This window comes from Macaca fascicularis, chromosome 1 (assembly GCF_037993035.2).
Source record: "Macaca fascicularis isolate 582-1 chromosome 1, T2T-MFA8v1.1".
Lineage (NCBI taxonomy): Eukaryota > Metazoa > Chordata > Mammalia > Primates > Cercopithecidae > Macaca > Macaca fascicularis.
In genome coordinates this window covers 101226731-101248234 of record NC_088375.1, presented here as the reverse complement: position 1 = coordinate 101248234, position 21504 = coordinate 101226731, and the positions used below count along the sequence as shown (strand labels likewise).

Sequence of the window (21504 nt, the reverse complement as noted above, 5' to 3'; positions counted from 1 at the left end):
CAGGCACTGAGAGCTCTGCCTTTCCACACAGCCCCATTCCTGTTCAAATTCCTTCCAGTTTACCAAAGACAGAACTGAGGCTTGCCCAAAGCCCTGGTGTGTGGAGTACATCAGAAAACTCAGTTACCCCTTACTTGTTTAAAAAGGTATATGGTTGTAGCATCTAGTTTTTTGTTAATAGAGGTCTATCAATTGGTTTCATATTGTTCATCAATATCAACGATTTGCAATACCTGATAGTTTGATTTGGTTTGTTCAAGGAGTCCTTACTCCTTGATGACTGAGGGTGGTCAATAAAGGATTGGTTGTACTTGTTCCTATGAGGCCCTGGCTCCAGCTTTATAGGCCCCTGCTCTGGAAGCAGAGAAAGTAAGGTTCAGCTTACAGATGCTGGACTGCATCAGACCCCACCCAGCTGGCTGATGAAGGAGACGTTAGTGTGATCAGGGATCTCCTGGCACCGTGGAAGCTAATACAGGCATCTAGCATCTCCCCTGGACCAGCTGTGTTGACATCACCTTGGAGCTCGTTAGAAATGCAGACGCCCAAACTCAACTCCGACCTGCTGAATCAGAACCTGCATCTCAATAACATCTCCAGGCAATGTATATACCCATTAAAGTTTAAAGTTTAAAAAGCATTGGTCTACCTACAAGATATAAATTTCATCAGAGTACATTCAACCCCTCCCCATCCTCATCTTTCTCTTCCTCATCCTCCTCTTCCTCTCTCTCATAGATGTCCAGTCCATGTCCAGAATACCCCAGGGCCCCTCCCATTTGTCAATAATCAGAGACCCCCCTGGGAGGACTGAGAAGCACAAGCCAGGTAATCTAGAAGCTCAAGGTTCTCACTGGTCAGTCAGGGTGTACCAGCAGAAACCAAGGCCTTGCCACTTCCTCTATAAAATAACGCCCCCTTGTAAAAAGTAAAAACATAGACAAGACAGCTCATGAAGGAAAACTGATGATGGAGACTTGGGAGGAACCAGCCCTTCCAGATGTCCCCATAGTCCACCTCCTTCTTGAGTTTTCCTCTCTCTCCACCTTCCCTGCCCCACACCAGTAATACTCAAATGTGTGGTCCACAGCCTTGTTCCAGTCTGTGAAGTGATTTTTACTAGTCCATGACAAGTTAAGTAGAAAAATTGAAGCAAGAGTTTAGAAGCTTTTAGAGCAACCTGACAAAGTAATTTTATGTTTGTTTAATACAATCATAAAAATCAGGGCTTGTATTTTGTATGTCTTCTTAATTTCATTTTTCTAGTACTTTTATTCTATTGTCTCTACAAAAATATAGGCCTGCAATGAATTGGAAATAAAAAAGAAAAACAGGTCCTTCAAGACAGATAGGTGAGAAGTCCTATCCTACACACAGACACACAGACACACAGACACACACACACACAGACACACACACACACACACACACTATTGGCCTGGCCTCTCAGGCACTTTGCTCTCTGCCTAGAATACCTCTTCTCTCCACCCAGCTCTATTTGCATGGCTGAAAACATCCTTTTCCCTTTGTTTAGAAAAGAATGAGCCAGGATTTTTCCAAATGAACCATTACTAAGAAAATTGAAGAAAAATAAAATCTCAAAAAATAACATAAAGAAGAGATTTCAAAGGAGGCCCTGCCCTTCAGCCCAGATTCACTGGTTTCCCCTGATGTCAGCCCATGGAGTCCCAAAGCCCCATTTCCCGTCCTCAGTTGTCACAGCAGGAACCTGCTTCTGCTCTGCAGGACACTGGTGGGCTGGGCCATCTCCAAGAAAGAACGGGGACTTCCACCGTTCTCTAGAGACAGACCTGCAGACACTGAGGAGGGGTACCCTGGGGAGACCAGAGAGCTGCTTCTCTACTTCCCCTTTTCCATGGCCCTCCTGGCCTGCCACAGCTCCACTGATGCTAGCCATAGGACTCCCCGCCAGTAGCCTCCTCACAGTCTCAAGGGTCTGCCCTGTGAAACATTGCTTCTCGCTTCAAGTCAAAGCTAAATGCAAACACTTATTCAGCCAGAGTGACTTGTCTGTGCCTCCTCTTAGGGACCTGGGTTCTGTGGGGTCACATTACCTACAGGGTAAAAAGAGAGAAAAGAACTCTAGCTGGGTTGAGGGTGGAGAGGCAACCTGCAGCCACTCCTTAAGTGAGAGAGCAGGAAAAAACCTCCATCTGGGAGCCTTGTGGCTGCCCTCTGGTGGCGCTCTCAGGTATTTGAGGTCTTGCGCTGGTTTATACTGATCTGACCCACTCACTGGACCGCTTCAGTGTAAGATGTGATTAGACACCGGTGCTTGTTTTGTATGTGAATACACAATCTAGATACAAGCAATAACAATGAAACATGGCCCTTCTCTAAACCTGGAAGATTGAACACATTGGGATTTCTTTCAGTTCCAGAGTTGTTCTCTTAGATTTGGCTAAGAAGTAAGGCTTTATTTAAATAAGCATCCACCAAATAGCTCTGTGTCCTTCATCTTCATATCGACTGTGATAACAGTGACTACTGACAGGGTGTAAAGATGAGAAAGACCCAGGCTTTTCCGTCCAGTACTGGGATCTTTTGTGTCCTGCCACCTGTTCACATCTCCCTCTGCACTGCTGAAGAGGCTACCGTTGGCAGGACCGGCAGCCGACAGCACGTCTGCTCCTTCAGCATTCATCACTTGCTGTGCCTTTGCTCAGAGGGGCCCTTCTCTCAGGTTCTTTGGAAGAAGAACCCATGTTGAACTTGTTCTGGAATTCTTTCCCACATGAGGCACAGATTCTTATTGTGACTGATCCTCTCAGGAGTATTATGATTACTGGGACCATCAGCTTGAGTTCTTGACCCCATGAGGCTTACACATGCTCGATGCTTTTTAGTGTTTGTTGGATGCATTAGTGTGCACAAGATGGGAACCAGGTGTTCGATGAGTGAGTGAATGCCTGCATGAGCTTCCAGTTTCCCCCTCTCTACCTCAAGAGAGCGCAGTGTGGTCTCGTTTCTGTTTTATGCAGGCTTCCTTCACATCTCTGGGAAGGTGTATCTTTGCCTCAAAATCAGACAGACGTAAGCCAAAGATCCCTTCCATCCAGACTCCTGCAAGCTGTTCCATCCCACTCACTTTCTCCTCTCTCCTCTCTCCTCAGTTTCTCCCTCTCCAGCTGTGTGCACCATGCCTCTAGTTCATGGAAGACTCCACTCCCTCTACTTCTCCCCAGGAGGGCCAGGATCAGGGTGAGACAAGAGAGGCACCTCAGGCACAAAAGTTAAGGAGGCACTTAGGCTCAAAGCGGTGCCAGTGCCATCTCATGAGAAGTAAGGCCATTTTGCATCCATTTCCCATCTCCAGAGGCTCAGCAACAGTGGGCGTTTCTAAGGAGTGACAGAGACAGGCTCCTTCCAGGGTCTTCTCCCTCTAGACCAGACTTCCTGCCATGTCATGGCACTGCTGCCTAAGCTGGCTAGCCAGGGAGGGGTGCACACAGGCTCCGCTGCCCCAGGCAGCCTCTTGGTCTGTGGCTCCTCGTAGCATGGTGCCTGCAGAAAGCAGACACAAAGACAGAGCTTAGGTGGGGTCCTACCTTCCCCTTTCAGTCCCCATCCCACACCACCCCCTCAAAGCAGTGCCCAGAGGCCTCCCCACTCCCTAGTAACACCCTTCCTCTTTGGCTTCCACCTTTGGCTCCCGAAAAGCCTGCTAAATGCCCGCTCCTTCCAGCTGCTTTGCCTCTGCCTCCTTTCCTGCCTGGCTCCCCTTCTCTCTCAGCTCCTCAGGCACCCCACCTTTCTTTCCCTTCTCCACCTCTCCTCCTGGGAGAAGTGTGGCCCCATTCTGCCTGCAGGCACAAAGCTTCACCCAAATTCCACCCTGCCCTGGAACTCCACATCAAGCGGTTCAGGGTTAATGGTCGAGTTCTGGCAGCTTATGTGACCTTGGTCAACACCTGCTCCCTCACCCCCAGCCCGAAGTGAAGGTGGGCTAATGGTGGGTGCAGGCTCTTCCACATGGCAGATGGAGCCACTATGCCTGCCTCGGCGACCAACGCAGCAGATGCAGCTGAGAAAGGCCCCAGGGAGTGGAGTCGCAGCACTGGCTGCCAGCTGCTCTCTTAATTAAGGAATGTGGGGAGTGGCCCCTTTGAACTCACCAGCTAATTTACTCCTGTGCACTCCCCTCTGTGGCTGGGTAATTAATATGGTGTGAACCAGTGATTAGCAAGTAGAGAGAACCTGCCTGCCGCAGACTTAACCCTTCCCTGCTTCTGGAAAGAATCACCGCCTCCTTAGTTTGTCATTCTCCAGTGGTCACATGGGCAGTGAGTTTTTCCCTTTGGGGAGGTGCGATATTTTTCAGTCTTCCCTCCACCTCCTCCTACCACCTTTCTCAGCTTCCCCAAAACTCCCCTCAAGGAAAAGGGCTTCAGGTGGGGGAAGGACTGCAATTCATTCCTTGCTTGGATGGACAACTATGGGTGACCAGCTCTGCTTAGTGGCAATGTAACCGCCCACTGCCTTCTCCAAAGGAATTCAGGATCTGGCTCCACGTTGACTCCATACCTGCATCCCACAGCCCTCCCAGTCCCAGGCTTTCACATTTTAGAATCATTCAATCTAATCCAACAGATGCATGGAGAGCTTTGCCTCATCGAAAGCCTGTCCTTGGCAATATACAGGGTGCAGAAATGAAAGAGATTCCTCCCCTCATGCAGCTCCCAGTCTGGGAGCAGAGAGTCAGAACAGGGGACTGCCCAGCCTGAAACATGCCTTTATCTGATTTACCCAGGTTTCCCTGCTTCCCTCTCCCTGGCCATTTAGTAGCAACAGTTAGTATTTGAGTGCTAACTGCATCCGACCCCAATTTAAACCTTCACATGTGTTCATTGGCAATACTAAGAGGTAGGTATTGTTAGTGATTCCCATTTCACAGGGGAAGATACTGAAGCACAGGGAAGTTACTTTGCTCAAGGTTTCACAGCCAAGATTTGAACTCAAAAAGTCTGAATCATGCTTGAGTTCTGAACTCCTGCCCTCATCTGATTGTGTTAAGTCTCACCTCAAACACCACCCCCTCCACAGAGCCCTCCCCAGCCCCCCACCTGCCCTGGCAGGGTCAAATCTGTCCTCTGGCTCTCACAGCCTCCAGGGCATACATCTGACATTGCTCTTGCTACACTGGTTATAATTATTGGCTTATATATCCCATCTTCTGTGAACTCCTTAAGGTCAGGGGCTAAGCTTTCATCTTTGTGTCCCTAGGTCCTGGCACCTAAGTAGATGCTCAATAAATGCCTGATGAATGAATGATGGAATTGGCAATGGAGTCGTAAATGAGTTCCCTCCCTTGCCCTCTCCACCCCCACGCCAGGCAGCTTCCCAGTTCTGCCCTTTTCTCGGTACTCCAGACATTTCCTTCATATGCAGACCCTTCTCCTTCTCACAGGAGAAAAGGGCAGACAGTAGCTGCTGTTCAGGTTCCCTTGCCCCTTTGTTCTCTCCCAACCTGCCCTGCTGCTGTCCTCCCACTCCCACTTAAAACATGCAACAGCCCCTCCCTTCAAGCAGCGCTTCCGGAGCGTTCCCCCCGTCCACCAGCCACAGACTCACCCTGAGTGGGGTGCTTGTTACAACCACAGATTTCTGGGCCCTAGCTCACCCTGATGGCACCTCTGAGAATCCAAGTGCTGAACACGGTTGAGAGCCACTAGTCTCCAGAATAACTTAACCCAGTTTTCAAGGCCTCCACAATCTGCCCCCAACGTCCTTTTCCATTCTTCCCACCCAGCCCTGAAGGATTCCTGTCTGCTGTCACTTGTCCTCTGTGGAGCCTACTTGGTATTTTCCCATGGCCACATCCCTGTACGCTGTGCTCTCCCCTCCTGCCCAGAGCCCACCCCCAACCTCTGGCTCTATCTTTTCCTCATCCTATCTAAACCATGCCCATCTTCAAGGCACAGCTCAAATTCCACCTTCTCAAGAAGGGTCCCCTGCCCAGATCCACGAAGCCCTCTTTCCCACCCACTTCTGAGGGCTGACTACCTGTTTGCACAAAGTGGTGTCTGTCTGCAGATAAGCCTTCACTTTCCCTGGTGTACCTATCTCTACATTTTGGTTGTGAGTGCCTGGAGGGCAAAAACCTTATCCCAAAATCCTCCTGCTCACCACCACCCCCGCCCCATCCTATATGCCTAGTTCCTGGCTGAGTCCAAAGCTCAGTGTCCAGTCTGATTGACAGGTGAGAGGCTGTGCAGGGCCAGATACAATAAGCCACACTCCAGACTAGCAGGAATTTTCCTCAGGGGCAACACGTCCTCTAAAAACGTTCCCTTACAAGAAACCAGGAAACTTGAAGTGAGAAGAGAAACAGGATGAGGAGAGGGTGACTGTGGCAAAATAGACCACACTTCAAAGGTTGAGGTTTAAGTTCCAGCTCCGCACCTCTGTGACCTCTGCAAGGGGCTTAACCTCACTCTGGTTTTCACATTTTCCCATTTCTAACTGGATAACAAGATGATCCTCTCAGAGAAGAGGTGCAAGGCTTACATAAAGCCAAACGTGTAGCCATGTCTAGAATGTACTCACTCACTTAACAAATACTCAGAAACATCTGTAATGTGCCGAGCACTGAGGGCAACACAGAAAGGAATAAAAGACCGTGCTGGCTAAACAGTCTGTGAAGACCAGAAAACTGCCATCAACAACACATCAAGAGTAAAGAGGGAGGTGTGGGCACAAGGAGAGGGCCTCTCACCTGCCTGTGGTCAGGAAGCCTGGAAGGACATCCTCGCTGACTGCACAGCCACGCTCTGTTTGCAAGGATAAAAGGAGCAGCAGGCCTAGTCGGGGGAAGGGGGGAAGTACCACACAGGGAAGTGTGAAATCAGTAGTTCTGAGAAGGAGGCCTTCTGGCTTGGGATGGCTGGAGGGAAGAATAACTGTGGGTGACCAGCCTGGAGAAGAAGGCCTGACTCAGGAGGGCCTGCATGCAGAACAGAGAGTTAGTCCTCATTCTCAGGGCCACGGGAGGCCACAGAAGGATTTTAAGCTAGATTGATGGGGACAGATCGCAGCAAGGCAGGCTGGGATGCAGGGAGGCCAGTGAGATCCAGCAAGAAGGATGTGGCTTGTGTGGGGGCTCTTGTCGCCATGTGTTAGCCAACCATGTGCATGTGAAAGAGGCTGACTTACAAGAATCTGCTCCCGAAAGCCCAGCGAGGCCCAGGGCCAACTTCCACTTTATTCTGGATGTTTTCACTTTTGGGGCATCCTGTTCTGAGTCAAGATTCCTCCTTCTGAACATGGGACTTCCCAGAAGGACCACAGCTCCTCCCGTGCACCCACTCAGCCCGGGAGGTTCTGGATTTTGGTTGTTGAAGGAGTTTACCTGCCTCACCAGAGAAGGATGGCCATGAGGCCCCTGTGGAGTCTGCTTCTCTGGGAAGGTAAGTGGGGCAGGCAGACAGCCTGTCCTTGGAGAGCTGAAGGCCCCTCCCCAGCTGCCTTCGCCAGACATCTGGGCAGGGCTCCCTCAACCCGAGTGAGAACCCAGGAGCTGAGGGTGGGTAGGGAAGACTAGAACAAGCTCTTGGGCAACATTTTAAGCTAGGCAGATACAAAGAAATGCAGGGTCGTGGGAGGGAGGAGGTGGCAGCTTGAGGGGTATTCTTATCTGTGAGACATGAGCTGTTTTGTGGCCCAGGGCAGTAAAAACGGAGCCAGCGGAAGTCGGCTGTGAGAATGGTGAGGACCCAGCAGTGTTAGCACGCAGAAACTCTACAGAGCTTGAGGAGAGAAGCAGAGAGCAGGGCAGAGCAGGGTTCCCCACAATCAGCAGAGTGTGTTTTCAGCAGCCTGTGGGGGAGCTGAGGTCCCTCCCTGCAGGCCTTCTTAAGGGGAGGCAAGTACTAAGTAGGGATGAGAGAGGCTAAATACGGCCCACGTGGACGTGGGGGTGGCTGATGGTGGTGTGAGGTTGGGATGGCTGACACACGGGGTCTCCTCCACACTGGGCGATCCCTCTATCCATCTGATGCCTGAGTTCCCTTCCTCCGTCAACAAGCAGCCAACGTGACATGGGTCAGCACTGCCAGGCCATGGATGAGGGTTTATGGGGTGCGGCAAAGATTAAGATGCCATTGTTTACATCAGAGGCTCATAGGGACTTTGGGTTGCTTTGTCTCTTCTCCCTGCCTGGGTTCCTGGCCCTGAGAGCTCCAAAGCCTGCAGATTTCTTCAACATTTCTAAACGTGTGCAGGAAATCACACCTTAACCTCAAAAAAGGCCTCGGTCTGTTTGGCTCACAAAATCTTTCAAATCAGCGGACATGTGAGACAAAAATAATTTGCCTTTTTTTTTTTTTTTTTTTTTTTTTTGAGACTGAGTCTTGCTCTGTCACCCAGGTTGGAGTGCAGTGGTGCATCTCGGCTCACTGCAACCTCTGCCTCCTGGGTTCAAGTGTTTCTCCTGTCTCAGCCTCCCGAGTAGCTGGGATTACAGGTCCCTGACACCACACCCGGCTAACTTTTGTGTTTTTAGTAGAGATGGGGTTTTATCATGTTGACCAGGCTGGTCTCAAACTCCTGACCTCAAGTGATCCGCCCTCCTCAGCCTCCCAAAGTGCTAGAATTACAGGCATGAGCCACCACACCCAGCCCAAAAATAATTTTTCTTTTTTTTTTTTGAGACAGAGTCTTGCTCTGTCGCCCAGGCTGGGGTGCAGTGGCCGGATCTCAGCTCACTGCAAGCTCCGCCTCCCGGGTTTAGACCATTCTCCTGCCTCAGCCTCCCGAGTAGCTGGGACTACAGGCGCCCGCCACCTCGCCCGGCTAGTTTTTTGTATTTTTTAGTAGAGACGGGGTTTCACCGTGTTAGCCAGGATGGTCTCGATCTCCTGACCTCGTGATCCGCCCGTCTCGGCCTCCCAAAGTGCTGGGATTACAGGCTTGAGCCACCGCGCCCGGCAAAAATAATTTTTCAAATGGCCCTTAATGATAAAAGATCTGTGTGACTGACCTGGTAAAGACCCCTTATTTTTCAGTGGTACTGAAGCCTGGGCGGTGTGGGGTGATGTGCAGAAGGCCACACAGCTGATCGTGGCAGCACCAGGAGCGGGTAGAAGCTAGGTCTTGGTTGACATCCAGTGCAATGCTCTTTGTGTGTTACATTCCTACTCTGCGTTAACACTGAAGCCTTCTCCAGTGTGAGAGGAGGTTGTTGGGCCTGGAGGACAGTGAGGCGGAGGAGGGACTGGAATTATCATGGCCAACCGAGCAACCATCCAGAACACGGCTCATTGACCAAACCTTCATCACCTCTTATTCTTCCCTACACCCTGTGCCAGTGACAGGCATAGGGTCAGTCCTCAGCAGGGTAGGTGATTTATTCAATACCATTTACTAGGCTTCTCCCACAGTCTGTTCCTAAACGGTGGTGGGCACTGGAAGCACAACCATGGGGAGAAAGAGCTCACAGTCTAGTGGGAGATGCTGACTCATAAACAGGCAATAATAATAGAGGAATAAGGGTAGTCAGCATGGTGACCCCAGGCCACTGTGAGAACACAAGAGAGAATATGTAATCTCTCTTGGTTACATTACCTATGAGGGATAGGGGAGGTCAGAGGAGGCAGTGATGCTACAAGAGTGGGCAGAAGTTAGTCAGCAAAGGAGTCAGAGGGGCATTTCAAGCAGAAGTGTCTCCTATACACCCCTGACTCAAATACAGTCCCCAAAAACAGCATCTTGCCATCTCGCCCCCTGTCTGTTTCTCCTCCTGTTCTGGATCACAGAGAATGATATCCAGTGGATCCCAAGGACCTGGGAGCCATCCTTGACTCCTTTTTCTCCTTCATTCCCCAGAGCTAATCTATTACCAAATCTGACTGATTACACCATCTTCATGTTTCTCAATTCCTCCCACTTCTTTCCATCCCAGTTGCTCCCTTCCTCAATTCAAGTTGCCATCACTTCTCCGTTGGACTAATGTGAACAGCCTCAGTCCTGCCCACCTCCAGTGCATCCTCCACATCTCTGCTGGAGTGATCTTTCTAACCATGCATCTAATCCTGTTACGCTCCTGCTTAAAACCCACCTGAGACCCCCCATTGCTCTACAGATAAAGCTCAAACTCCAGTATTGCTTTCAGGGCCCTGCATGATCTGACTCCCACCGACTCTGCAGTGTAATTTCCTACTCCTCACACAGAGAACTACTCTCAGTTCCCCTCGGCACCAACTCTCCCCCTCCAGGCCTTTGTCAGTACTGTGCCCTCTGCCGGTGACACTTCCCCATCCTGCTCCAGGCCGCCCTCCGCTTGGCCTGGCTGATTCCCATTCCTCTTCAAGGCTCAGCTGAACAATTTGTTTTCTGAGCCCATCAAGGCTGGGTGAGGTCCCCTGTCACTCTACCTGTGTTCTCCCAGGGCATCCCATTTTTCCCTTCATGGTATTTAACAGAATTCATTTTAATTGCTTTGTTGAATGTCTGGCTTCCTCTGTAAGCTCCATGAATGCAGACACTGGGGTTATCTTCCATATGTTTTATCCCCGGTACCTGGCACAGTGTACCCTCAACTTGAGTGAAGGGAGTGTCAGTGGAGGGGCCCCAGTTCACCCCATAGCAGCTCAGATGCATGCAAAAGAAGGATGAGGAGTGTGGGGCAGGCAGAGTGATCAGGGGCTCTGTTCTTTCAGCCCTACTTCCCATTACAGTTACTGGTGCCCAAGTGCTGAGCAAAGTCGGGGGCTCGGTGCTGCTGGTGGCAGCACGCCCTCCCGGCTTCCAAGTCCGTGAGGCTATCTGGCGATCTCTCTGGCCTTCAGAGGAGCTCCTGGCCACATTTTTTCGAGGCTCCCTGGAGACTCTGTACCACTCCCGCTTCCTGGGCCGAGCCCAGCTACACAGCAACCTCAGCCTGGAGCTCGGGCCACTGGAGTCTGGAGACAGCGGCAACTTCTCCGTGTTGATGGTGGACACAAGGGGCCAGACCTGGACCCAGACCCTCCACCTAAAAGTGTACGGTGAGTGTGTCTGACACTGGCTGCCTGACCCTCTTCTCCCACAAAGCACCAGACAAGCATCCTGAGTCATAGCAGCCAGGGAGAGCTGGGTTCCAGAAAGCTCTGGTCTCTGACCATGTTGCTGACTCAGGGAACAGCTGCTCCCTGGTAGTCACGTCTAAGAAAATTCCTCGTGGCTGCAGCAGCCAGGCTTTGCCGTTTCACAGTGCTTGCCTGAACTCTAGCTCAGTCTTTTCTTAGCTCAGTGGCCTTAGACACAATGCTTAGCCTCCCTGGCCTTCACCTTTCTCCTTTGTAAATGGGCATTGTAATACTACCATGTAGAGTACCCACAGGGTGAAATGCAGTGGGATTTGCAGTGGCATCCAGGACAGAGCCTGGCCTGTGCTTCCTCAGTTCTAAAGGATCATCATAGACTGTAAGATGTGCCACTAGTCTATATACCACTATAAAGGAAAAAAAAAAGATGTTACATACTAAACTGTGACATAATGGATTTATTTAAAAATCAAATTATAATGAAACTATGACTGAAAGTATAGAATTTACACATTTCTTAAAAGGGCTTCTTAGAAAGATTTTAACTATATATGATTCATGGGTTCTCTCAGTCATTCATCATTGCAAAACAAACCATCCCAAAACTTACTGACTGAAAACAACGACGATGTTTACTTCTCATAATTCCGTGGGTTGGCAGGCCCAGCTGGGTGCAACTTCTGCTTCACATGGGTCTGCAGAGCCCTTCGCACAGCTACATTCAGCACCTCAGTTGGCTGCATGGACTGGGGGCTGGGTGGACCTTGTTTCCAAACAACTCCACCTCCACCTCCACCACAGCCACCTCCACCACCTTCATCATTTGTCTTCTGGTCAAGAAAAAGGGGCTTTCAGCTCTCATTTATCTACCTAATGGTTTAGAAAAGAGGCATGGGTGACCCTAAATCACTGTTTCAGTAAAACCTTAGAAATTTAGATAGAGTGGAAGAGGGGGGAGTCCAGCTTTAAGAATGGAAAGCAGAGGTAGCAGCTTGGAAGAGGGTAGTCATGAGGGAGATAAAGGCTGTAAGCAAATTGGGGAGGTGTCTTGAATTCCCCCGGGCCAGCTAACTGGCTGTCCTTGGGCGAGCCACGCAGGGTGCCAATGCCATTGCAGGTGTCTTTCTAGATGCACACAGCCCTGAGCCTCATCTTGGCAAGCAGAGTACTGGCTGTATTTCAGCACCCCCACCCCCTGCCACCTGTTACCCTGTGACCCCCTTAGCCCAATGTCCTTGTGCAGTGAATAACCTACCCTACCATACAGTCAGCCCCTGGAGCCCCTCCTCCGGTCTAAGTCTCAGCTGCCGCACATGTGAAATGAGGACATTGAATGTGATAATACATGCGGCACCCACACCACTAAGCTCTAAAATGCCTTGTTCTCAGCATCTGAATTACAGATTTTAAGGAAATTGCTGTTTTATTGCTTCCAAATACATAGCGTGATTAGAACTAATTGCACGAAGCTGCCAAGCAGCCATCCTTAGGAGCTCTGCTTTGACAATAGATAAGAATGATTTGAATTAGCAGATCAGTTACTAGAAATGTCAATGGGTGTTTCTACTGTGCTTGATCGTGTTTGGAAGCAGCTTGTCCTCTTAAGTGATGTAAATATCCCCCCTGTAATCTTTGTTTATACTATTAGTGTGCCCAGCAAATCATTTCTCTTTCATATCACAAATCCCACCAGACTGAACTGGCATTAACGAGGTTTTTCTCTGCTTGACTTTGGAATGCTGTCAGAGACTGAGCCCTCCTGTTGTTACCAGAATGCTCTCCCACTGGCCTCATTTCCACTGAGACTCAGGATTTACTCATCAACCTGTATAGGAAGGGGGATCCGTGGCCTAGGACACCAGGATATCAGTTTGTTCAGTGACCAGGTATCGAGCACCCACTATTTGCCAGCACTAGACAGCTAAGGTTACTGAGCTAACAAGACAGGGACCCCACCTCTGGGCCCCTCCTTCACAGCATTTTGCACCCTCATAATTATTTTATTAATTATTCATAATCATTTGTCAGTATTTGTCTTTCTCACCAAACTGTAAGCTCCAGAAGGCTAGGAATGTGTTTGTTTTCTTGCCTGACTTAACAAATGCTTGTCATCTCTTGTTGACTGGCTGACATATTGTGAGATAAATACTACAGAAAGAGATAGAGTGCTTGGAGAGCTCAGAGCCATGCCTGGGAAGGCTTCACAGTCAAGGCATTAAGCGATGTGTTCAAGCCGGGCCTTGAAGGATGGGTAGGAGTTTTCTGGGAGGACAAGAGGTGAAAGGCATCTATGTGCACAGATGAACCATGTGAAAGCATGAAAGATATTTAAGAGCATGACATATGTGGGAAAACTGCAAATTAATTAGGATGAGCAGGGAGAAGCAGCGGGAGGTACAGCTGGAGAGATGGGCATGAATCATTTCCTGAAAGGTTTTGAATATCAAGCTAAGGAATTCAGCTTCTGTCCTGTGGGCAGTGGAAAGCCAGACAAGATTTTGGAACAAAAGAGGCCTAGTCAGAGGTGGCATCTAACCCTGGTGCATCCCAGAGCCAGAGATATGGGCCCTGCCCAGCATCCCTGGGACCCATACCTGTTGTACTTTTCTTTCCCAGATGCAGTGCCCAGGCCCGTGGTACAAGTGTTCATTGCTGTAGGAGGGGATGCTCAGCCCCCCAAAACCTGCCAGGTTTTCTTGTCCTGTTGGGCCCCCAACATCAGTGAAATAACCTATAGCTGGCGACGGGAGACAACCATGGACTTTGGTATGGAACCACACAGCCTCTTCACAGACGGACAGCTGCTGAGCGTATCCCTGGGACCAGGAGACAGAGGTGTGGCCTATTCCTGCATTGTCTCCAACCCTGTCAGCTGGGACTTGGCCACAGTCACGCCCTGGGACAGCTGCCATCATGAAGCAGGTATGCCAAGGGTCAGCAGTCAATGGTTGAGGGCTTATGAAGCATCAAGTCCACCTCTGACTCCACCCCTCCATGTTCAGCACCAGGGAAGGCCTCCTACAAAGATGTGCTGCTGGTGGTGGTACCTGTCTCGCTGCTCCTGATGCTGGTTACTCTCTTCTCTGCCTGGCACTGGGGCCCCTGCTCAGGTAGGAATCCTGCAGGTGCAGGAGGTAGGTGGAGGAGGTGGAGTTCCTGGGGGGGAGGGGGTCTTGGACCTCCTCCTATTTAGGCTTCAGATGGTCTGCCCCTTCTTACCTCTCCCACCTCATCTCTTGGCCTTCTCTAGCTCATATATTGGTTTCCAACCAGACTCAACTACTTGAAGTTTCTTTTGCGGTTCTCCAAATGAACTGTTCCCTCACATCCATCTGCAGACCTTTGTACATAATATTCCCTCTGCCTGGAACACACTTTCCATGATTTCCCACCCAGCCTCCCCGCTTCATGTGGCTGACTCATACTCAGTCTTCAAGGTGTGCTTGCTCCAGAAAGCCTTCCCTGACCTCCCCCACACTCAGGCTGATTAATGTCCTTTCTTTAATCTCCATTGCTTACCCCGATCAGAGAACTACTTACATTTACTTCCCCATTGAATTCTGAGCCCTTAAAAGGAGGATGCTGGGTCACCACTGGGCATGTCAATGGTTCCTAGAACACAAGGGTTCCTGAAACACAGCTGGCATCGACAAACATTGTTGAGTGGGAGTTTAGACGACTCCCAACCCCTTCTTGCCTGAGAGTTCTACAAAATGTCTCCTTAAGAGAAGCTACTCCCTGGCCAGTGGCTGATAGGGCTGCCTTCTTGAGAAGAGGAAGGAAGAGGAAACTCCGAGATCAGACCAGGTTCTAAGCTCTACATCCAGCTCAGTCCCTTCCTCTGCCCCAGGATGCCCTGCCCCTGAAAGAACTACCCGACTGACCAGGGCTCCGTGGTCATTTCCATCCCAGGCTGTCGGAGCTGGCTTGTCCCAAGGTGGAGAAAGGGGGTCAGCAAGGAGGAGGCACTGAGGCCTCATTATGATGGGTGTATCCTAGAAGGCAGGGTCTGGGTCCAGCCTGTAAGCATGGGGACAGGCAGTGCTGATTCCTGTTCATTCTCTCCAGCAGGGAGGAGGGCAAGAGGGATCAGCTGAGGCTGCACTCCATCTGAAAGCCCCATCTGCTGTGGGAGGGTGTGGCCCTGGCCCCTGCCCCAAGAGTCCCCAGGATTTGTGATAAGAAAATGGAAGCCAGGAATGAGCAGGGGGAAAAATAGCTTTATTGAGATATAATTCACATAGCATACAAGTCACCTATTTAAAGTATGCAATTCAATGCCTTTTAGTGTATTCGCAGAGTTGTGCATCCATCCCCACAACCAATTTTAAAACAGTTCCATTACCTCCCCCAAAACCCCATAACCCCTTAGCCATCACCTCCCAATTCCCCCATTCCTGCCATAGCACTAGTCTACTTTCTGCCTCTATGCTTTTGTCTTTCCTGGACATTTCATATAAATAAAACTATACACTATGTGGCCCTTTGGCCAGGTTTTTTTCACCTAGTGTCATGTCCTCAAGGCTCATAAAATAGCATCTTTGGCCGCTGAGAAGGGACCCAACCACCTAGGATAGCAGAAAGCTCCACGCAGGGAGTCCAGAAGCTGGTTCTGGCTCTGCCTCATGGCTTCTGTCCAGTTATTTAACTGGGTCCACCACAGCCCTAACTTTCCATACCTTCTGCAATTAAACGTACGGCATAGTTGCAGGCCAAGGTTAGACATTAGGAAGAATTTCCTATTCTTGAAGAGCCTCCCTTTCCAGGGTGTTGGAAGACCGGGAGAAGTGTTCCTTTCCCTAAGGTGACCTTGGGCTAACACACTGAGGATTCAGAGGCCTGCGGGCAGGCCAAGGATGCCAAGACTCCAAACATTGGAGGGGTAACTTTCTTTCTGATGTCCTTACCAGGGAAAAAGAAAAAGGATGTCCGTGCTGACAGGGTGGGTCCAGAGACAGAGAACCCCCTTGTGCAGGATCTGCCATAAAGGACAATATGAACTGATGCCTGGACCATCAGTAACCGCACTGCACAGGCACGCGATGTTCGGGGACATAACTGGTGCCTGGAAATCACCATACTCCTTATACCTCCCATGGGAATCCTGTCCTGCCTCGAAGGAGCAACCTGGGCAGCCATCACACCACGAGGACAGAAAGCACCAGCACATTTCGCACCTCCCCCTTCTCTCTCCCATCTTCTCATATCCTGGCTCTTCTCTGGGCAAGATGAGCCAAGCAGCACATTCCCTCCAGGACACTGGAAGTTCTCCAGGATCCAGATCCATGGGGACATTAATAGTTCAAGGCATTCCCTCCCCCACCACTATTCATAAAGTATTAACCAACTGGCACCAAAGAATTGCCTCCAGCCTGAGTCTTAGGCTCTAAAATATATTAGATATTTGAACTGATAGAGGAACTCTGAGTCACCCATGCTAGCATCAGCTTCAGCCCCAGACCCTGCAGTTTGAGATTCTGATGCTTCCTGATGGCCAAAGCATTGCTGTAAGAAAAGGTCTAGAAACAGGTGAAAGTGAGAGGTGGCGGACAGGCGTTTCTCTTTCTGGCTTAAGGACTTTCAGGTAATCAGAGTTCATGGCCCCTCAGAGGTAAATTGCAGTTGTAGACACCAAGGATGTTTGACAACCCATAGTTGAAATGGGCACCGTTTTACAGGAAACACCATATTAATAGACATCCTCACCATCTCCCTCCACTCTCACGCCTCCTGCAGGATCTGGGAGTGAGGGTGGAGAGTCTTTCCTCACGCTCCAGCACAGTGACCAGGAAAAAACTATTGAATTTGCCCCAGCCAGCAGGACGTTCTTGCACAACTTCAAGAAAAGCAGCTCAGCTCAGGATGAGTCTTCTTCCCTGAAACTGAGAGAGTGAAGAGCTATAAAACGCTATGCAGAATTAACATTATGGACAGAAAGGGTACTGAGGCACTCTAGAATCTGCCACATTCACTTTCAATGCAAATGCAGACCTACCTTAGTTCAAGGGGAGGGGACAAAGACCCCACCACCAAACAGGTGGACTGTAGAGGTCACTCTGACTCCATCGAACTTCTTATTGTGGCCATCTTAGGAAAATACATTCTGCCCCTGAGTGATTCTGTCTAGAAGAGCTCTGGAGTATTGATTGCTACTGGAAAAACACTTAATGAGCTAAACTTAGCCTTGGGGATTATTAGCCGTTAAGGTTCACAGTTTCTCTCACCCAGGTGTAACTGGATTTTTTCTGGGGCCTCACTCAAGTCTTGATAACAGAGAGGAAGGAGGTATTGAAGAAACAGGGGTGGGTTTGAAGTACTGTTTTCCCAGGGTGACTTCAATCTCCCCACCTAGGATGTCAGTCCTGTCCAAGGACCTTCCCTCTTCTCCCCAGTTCCCGGGCAATCACTTCACCTTGGACAAAGGACCAGCACAGCTGGCCTCCAGATCCACACCACCACTCCTCCACTCGATTGTTCCCAGATCCTCCCTGCCTGGCCTGCTCAGACGTTCCCTGCTGGTAACCTGGCTTTATCAAAATCTCATCCCTTTCCCACATGCACTTCTCTCCTATCACCTTCCCCCAAGATTACCTGAACAGGGTCCATGGCCACTCAACCTGTCAGCTTGTGCTGTCCCCACCTGCCACCTACAGTCATGCCATACGCCTGGTCACTGAATCATGCAAAACTGGCCTCGGCCCCTAAAAATAAGTGAAAAGGAAAGCCCAGGATCTGACAAGGAGCCCTGGTGGGTTTCTGGGGAAAACACAGCACTCCCCACCTTTCTTCTGTTCATCTCCAGGGCCCCACCTCAGATCAAAGCAGCTCTGGATGAGATGGGACCCACAGCTCTCCCTCCGCAAGGTGACTTTTAGCAACCTCATTTCCACAGTGGTTTGTACTGTGGTGCACCAGGGCCTTGCTGAGCAGATCCACACTGCTCAAATAAAGTTCCCATCCTCAATGACTCACTTGTCAACTAGTGGACTAATGAACCCTCTGCCAAAAAAACACAAAGTGCTTCCGTGAGACCAATCTTGTGCTAATAAGCGTTGAGACTGATGCTTAAAAAGTCACACCACAACAAATACTGATTGAGGGTGCTGCATGTGCTGGGTACATTTCTTGGTACTTGGGAATCAGTAGTGAAGCAAAACCCTTGCCTTTGAGAGTTTATGTTCTGGATAATATAAATAAACAAGTAAGCATATGTCAGATGTTGTTAGTTTCTGTTAAGAAAGATAAGGCAGAGTAAAGGGCTACAGAACAATGTGTTGGGGAGACAGGGTCTGTCTTAGAGAAAGCAATCAATGACACCTTCAGTGGGGTGCCATTTGAACAGAGGCCCAGTGACGTGGAGGAGTGAGCGTGCAGTGGCAGAGTGTTCCAGACAAAGAGACCAGCAAATGCAAAGGCCATAAAGTGACAGCATGGTTGGTGTTTGCAAAGAAGAGAGTGGAGGCCAGAGGGGCTGGATCCACACAAGGGAGAGCAAGAACAAGGACAAGAGTCTAGAGAGACGGCCTGGGGCCACATCATATGTCGGAATGCCCTTTGTTGGAGTGACAATGACAGAAAGAACCCCTCAAGAGTCCAGAGATCAGACTCCCCCCAGAACACCCTCTACTTCACAGCTCCAGGACGCCTGTGGTCCGGCCAGAGCCCTCTCCAGATCTGCTTTTGCTTTTCCTTGTTTTCATTTTATTTTCCTTGAGCAGTAGTTTTTGCATCTGTTCTCCTGTACAAAAGACAAATACAAGAGCTGCTAGGGCAAAGGACTCATGAGACATGATATCAGAGAGAATAGGAAAGGGGCATAGCAAAAGAAAAGGGTTAGAGAGGACATTTTTCTCATCAATGGAGACATGAACATTCAGTGCCTCATTTTTTAAAAAACTGCTGTATGAGCTGAGATTGTGCCACTGCACTTCAGCCTGGGCAACACAGTGAGACTCCGTCTCAATTAAAAAAAAAAAAAGCTGCTGCAAACATTAATGACACCTGTAGCAAATCCTTCTTCCATGTGTATTAAGAACTAGCACTTGTTCAGTTAATCACTCTTGGTTACTTACTGATCTTCAGAGGAAGCACCATCTCCTTCCAGATTTGGCTCCATGGCTACCTGCATCTGTTCTGCATACAGCCTGAAGGAAGGGCCTCTAAAATGGCAACAAATAACTATTGCTAGATCTAGGAAAGTTGTAGTGGCTGCCTCCCCTTGGGCTGTGCCTTAGTCAACATTATCTGCCAGGAGGGGCAGGCTGAGCGCAGGGGCAAGTAGTGGGGAGACTCCCACAGCGTGACCAGCCCGGGTCCAGGTCTCAAAGCCATATTTCCATGCAGACACTGAAAAACTGGAGTGTCCCGAAGAGAATGACCAGAATGGTGAAAAGTCTAAAAACCTTACCATATGAGAAATGATTACAGAAACTGGTTATGTTGAGCCTAGAACAAAACACTCACGGGAGCATAGGTTCTCAAATATTTGAAGGGCTATCACATAAGCCCAGACTGTGTAACTGGGGCCAGTGGAGCATATCACTAAAAGGCAGATATTGACTCATATGAATAATAGGATCTTAAAGCTGGAAGGAAATCTGTAGTTACTCAGTTCAAGTTGTTTTATTTCTCACGTGGAAACCGAAATCCAAAGAGAATGTTACTCCTCTGAAATTACATAATTAGAGGCACAGTCAGAATTACCTTTCGATTATCTAAATCAGTCCAGTCCCTTCCACTGCACTAGATTACCAAGGAAGAATGTTCTGACAGGTGGGAAAATCCAAATATGAAGTAAACTGTTTCAACGAATCTGCTTAAGCAGAAACCATCTCAGAGCAATACTGTAGACTAGAGACTTATAATAATGAATTATAAATGAAAGAAAGAATGGGCAGGCACTGTGGTGTACACCTGTAGTCCCAATTACTAAGGAGGCTAAAGTGGGAGGATCACTCAAGGCCAGAAGTTCAAGACCAGCCTGGGCAGCACAGTGAGACCCCATCTCTAAAAGAAATAAATAATTAAAATTAAGAAATAAAAAGAATGAATGAATGAATGAAGAGATGGTCAAAAGAGGTCAATGAAAGGATTCTGCTAGGGTGTCAGAAAAAAAGCCAAGCTTTCTCTAAAGACAATTTATTCTAGCTTCCCTTCTTGTGCCTTTTTTATAGTATGTTGCTTTGGGAAGGTATCAGAATTGAAAAGAGATGATAGAAAGTAATAATCCCATTACCAGGAAAAAAAAACCCAGCAAATCAGTCAAATAAATGAATATAACATCTATAGTCATTAAAAATTTTATGTTCTTTAGGAGATTTAAAAATAATAGGAAAACACTTACATCAGTCAAGTTTCTTTGGAGGCAAGCAATAGAAACCAACTCTGGTTTTAACTAAAGTAAAAGAGGAAATGTATTAGAAAGTTGTGAGTAACTTAGAGAACCAAGGAAAATGTTGACCAAGCCTCAGAAAAGACAAAGCCAGGTAGCCTTGAGGATGCAGGCCTCAGGGCCTCCGAAAATAGTTCTGTTCTATCTTCCCCAGTTGCTCACTGAAGATTCAACTCCCAACCAACGGAGCCTGATTGGCCTATTTGAGGCCAAGGGCCCTCCTTTTTGATGGGGTGGGGAGGAGTTGTAGGACATCTTGTCAGAAGCATTAACTGGGTTAACAAAATAAAGTACAAAACAAAGTTTGAACAGGTATCTGTAGAACAGGAAATGCACCCATCTGTTCATTCAATAAGCACTTACTATGCACCTACTATGTGTCAGCACCAACTGGGATACAGGAATTACTAAATAGTAGCACCACAAGCCCTGCCCTCAAAGAGCTCACAGACTGGTAAGAAAGCAGTGTGTCAACAAAGGATTCCAGTGAGTTCACAGGGACACAGCCCCTAACATGAGCTCAAAGGCACCTCCTGGCCTGTAAGACCTCAGTTCCCAAAGAGAGCCAGTCAGGGTCCCAGGGGAAATGGTAAAAGGAGAAAGCATTGCCTGGGAATAAAACTTCAGCTGGCAGGAACAGAAGATGGCATGGTATGGTAGTGTCCTGGGGCAGGCCTTCCCACAGCAGCATCACACTTTTGTTTAACTGTGTTGCCTGAACACCAGGACATCTCATGCTGGTAGCTTGTCTTCAGATTTCCCTTGAGATAGTGCAGAAAAGGGAGAGCTGCTCACAAGGGCTGGGGGCTGGTTCCATTCTCCTGGTGGTGGTTGGGGTGGTCCTGGCTGGGACACCTGGATTGAGATGCTGATGCTGTCCTGTCTGCCAGCCCACCCTGTTGGTCTTCAAGCCTGTACCCACTGGCTGGGCCTGCTTAGCCTCCTCAAGAGTCTTCCAAAGTCAGGTAAAGTCATCTGAACTCAGCCTAACCAGAGAGAAAATGAAGAGGTCGGAGCTCTGTCTGCTGGCTGACCCACTCAACCGTATGCCCACCTTCAGTTGGCTTAACT

The 21504-nt window shown here is 49.1% G+C and overlaps 2 protein-coding genes across 7 annotated transcripts in view; one reads left to right on the top strand and one right to left on the bottom strand.

Moving 5' to 3' along the window:
* The first annotated feature begins 7354 nt into the window (after nt 1-7354).
* Nucleotides 7355-18257, top strand: SLAMF8 (SLAM family member 8). 5 transcript variants are annotated; one of them, XM_005541300.5, is made up of 5 exons: nt 7355-7427; nt 10806-11003; nt 13659-13964; nt 14045-14152; nt 15953-18257. In XM_005541300.5, exons 1-5 carry the CDS (start codon nt 7388-7390, stop codon nt 16027-16029), a joined length of 729 nt encoding a protein of 242 aa, XP_005541357.3. In that variant the 5' UTR covers nt 7355-7387; the 3' UTR covers nt 16030-18257. The 5 variants fall into 5 exon arrangements, with proteins under 5 accessions (XP_005541357.3, XP_045255362.2, XP_005541356.3 ...); XM_045399427.3 differs by having other exon boundaries at nt 10695-11003; XM_005541299.5 differs by having other exon boundaries at nt 10677-11003.
* VSIG8 (V-set and immunoglobulin domain containing 8) overlaps nt 15243-21504 on the bottom strand; it is a 28350-nt gene continuing 22088 nt past the window's right edge. For both annotated transcript variants that reach the window (XR_006700734.2, XM_045399423.2), the window contains exon 8: nt 15243-16924. Coding sequence is in view for 1 of the 2 variants with exons in the window: in XM_045399423.2 (XP_045255358.1) it covers nt 16900-16924 (25 nt within the window). In the remaining variant the exon portion in view is untranslated. The remainder of the gene's footprint in view (nt 16925-21504) is intronic.

Coding starts and splice junctions, on each gene's coding strand:
- SLAMF8 (XM_074039767.1), top strand. CDS start 10,616: ATGCAAAAGAAGGATGAGGAGTGTGGGGCAGGCAGAGTGATCAGGGGC. Junction 13,965..14,044: donor CAGCTGCCATCATGAAGCAG/GTATGCCAAGGG, acceptor CTCCATGTTCAG/CACCAGGGAAGGCCTCCTAC. Junction 14,153..15,952: donor GCACTGGGGCCCCTGCTCAG/GTAGGAATCCTG, acceptor TGTCCTTACCAG/GGAAAAAGAAAAAGGATGTC.